At 46.9% G+C, this 2,194-nt stretch overlaps 1 protein-coding gene across 1 annotated transcript in view; it reads right to left on the reverse strand.

The window, feature by feature from the left end:
- Window positions 1–1,435, reverse strand: part of LOC105524975 (chromosome unknown open reading frame, human C19orf18) — a 22,573-nt gene extending 21,138 nt beyond the window's left edge. The window contains exons 1-2 of the mRNA XM_011960459.1: window positions 1,223–1,435; window positions 1,010–1,114 (exon numbers count right to left, since the gene is read on the reverse strand). Of these exons, the coding sequence (XP_011815849.1) occupies window positions 1,010–1,114; window positions 1,223–1,343 (226 nt within the window). The 5' untranslated portion in view covers window positions 1,344–1,435. The remainder of the gene's footprint in view (window positions 1–1,009; window positions 1,115–1,222) is intronic.
- Window positions 1,436–2,194: the final 759 nt, after the last annotated feature.

Genomic DNA, 2,194 nt, shown 5'->3' on the forward strand with positions numbered 1-2,194 from the left:
TGAACCCGGAGGTGGAGGTTGTGGTGAGCCGCGATCGCACCATTGTACTCCAGCTAGGCGACAGAGAAAGACTCCGTCCCCAAAAAAAAAAAAAAGATCAGAGAGCCAGGCAGAGAGGCCAGGGAGCCAACACTAGTGTCCTTTCCTCAGACACAAATTAGATGCAAATGTATCACACAGCATTTCCTTTGCATGGAATGGAGATTGTTTATAAGCATCATGTATCTCCACAAAGGGTTGCTGAGCTTCAAAGACTGTCGGGCTTGGTTTTGCTGTTGTAAGATAAACAGACATCCTCTAGTACTCAAATTAGAAAGGAACCATAGAAAATGCTTATAAAGAATTCTCGGCCAGGTGCGGTGGCTCATGCCTGTAATCCCAGCACTTTGGGAGACTGAGGCAGGAAGATCATGAGGTCAGGAGATCAAGACCATCCCGGCTAACATGGTGAAACCCCGTCTCTACTAAAAATACAAAAAATTAGCTGGGCCTGGTGGCAGGCACCTGTAGTCCCAGCTACTCAGAAGGCTGAGGCAGAAGAATGGCGTGAACCGGGGAGGTGGAGCTTGCAGTGAGCTGAGATCGCACCACTGCACTTCAGCCTGGGCGACAGAGCGAGATCCGTCTAAAAAATAAAAATAAAAATTCTGTACACTCGTAAACCTTCTGTGTCTAGACTTGCATGCTCTACTGCCAAAACATGCACCAAATTACAATTCAAGTCAGACAGACACATCTGTGCAATCTGGATGGGATCAAGGTTTTTGTGTGTGCTAATTAAAGTGAAATGAAGAAGAAAGAGAAGAAAATGGCAATCCCTAAACAGAAAGCACAACTTAACAGAGAGTGAAGAGCGCAAGATCTAATTTCCAAGCAAATGTTTATCTAATTACTCTCTATTTTATGAACCTTTCTATTACCAAGCACACAGTACACATTCACATAGCAGATAAGAGAGGACTCTAGGCTACGATTCTCACTTCACTGAATGAGGAATTCAATGACTCACCCACCGATATCGAGGCAGCCCCTTGAATCCCAGGTAACTGGGTTTTACGAGAGAACACTTTGGGCCCTTTGGTGATGTTTCTGGGTGGTTGAGATTGTTTATTGCCTTGAAAAGAAAACGTTTTGCGGTGAAATGTCATTACCCTCTTTTTCTCTCTCCTGAAACAGCTTTTCAGTTTTCCCTGAGTCACGTAAAACCAGTGGTTGAAGCTACCTGGTAAGCCTGTTACGTTTCCAGCGGGATGGAGTCCATCTGCAAACGGCAAGCACAAATGAAGTGGGCACTCCATTACAAACAAAAACAAAATGAGGAAGCCACTCTGAACCTTGTCCATCACTCTCAAATTATCAGTATTTTATCCTATGGATGAAAGGAAATACTCAGCTACAGTCCAGCATCTGCCCTCTATTTATCTGAGCAATCAAGCTCTACTCCCTTCAGAATGTTCGGGCAGTGACTTGGAGCCACCAGTGTGAGGTCAGTCCTTGCTGTGGTAACGGAGTTCCTTCATGGAACCAAGCTGACCAATGGGGAGACGACAGTGGAAGAGGGCAGTGCTTGGGGGTGCAGGCATGATGAGACCAGGTCCCTGCCTGCAGTGTGCAGACTAGTGAGGAGGCAGAAAGAAATCAATTACAGTCAGCCCTCTGTATGCGTAGTTCCCCATCCGTGATTTCCACCAACCTCACTTGGAAAATGTTCAGGAAAAAAGGAATGGGCACGGTAGCTCATGCCTGTAATCCCAACACTCTAGGAGGTCAAGGGCAGATCGCTTGCGGCCAGGAGTTCAAGAACAGCCTGGCCAACATAGCAAAAGCCCATCTCTACTAAAAAGACAAAAATTTGCTGGGGGTGGTGGTGCACACCTGTAGTTCCAGCTACTTGGGAGGCTGAGGTGTGAGAATCACTTGAACCCAGGAGGTGGAGGTTGCAGTGAGCTGAGATCACGCTACTACTGCACTCCAGCCTGGGCAACAGAGCAAGACTCTGTCTCGGATAAATAAAACAACAAACCTAAAAACAAAAACAAAAACTAGCCAGGCATGGTGGCGTGTACCTGTAGTCCCAGCTACTTGGGAGGCTGAAGCAGGAAGATCACTTGAGCTGAGGAGGCAGAGGTAGCAGTGAGCCAAAATCGTGCCACTGCCCTCCAGACTGGGCAACAGAGCAAGATTGTGTCTCCAA

This window comes from Colobus angolensis, unplaced genomic scaffold, assembly GCF_000951035.1.
Source record: "Colobus angolensis palliatus isolate OR3802 unplaced genomic scaffold, Cang.pa_1.0 Scaffold510, whole genome shotgun sequence".
In the NCBI taxonomy this organism is placed as follows: Eukaryota; Metazoa; Chordata; class Mammalia; order Primates; family Cercopithecidae; genus Colobus; species Colobus angolensis.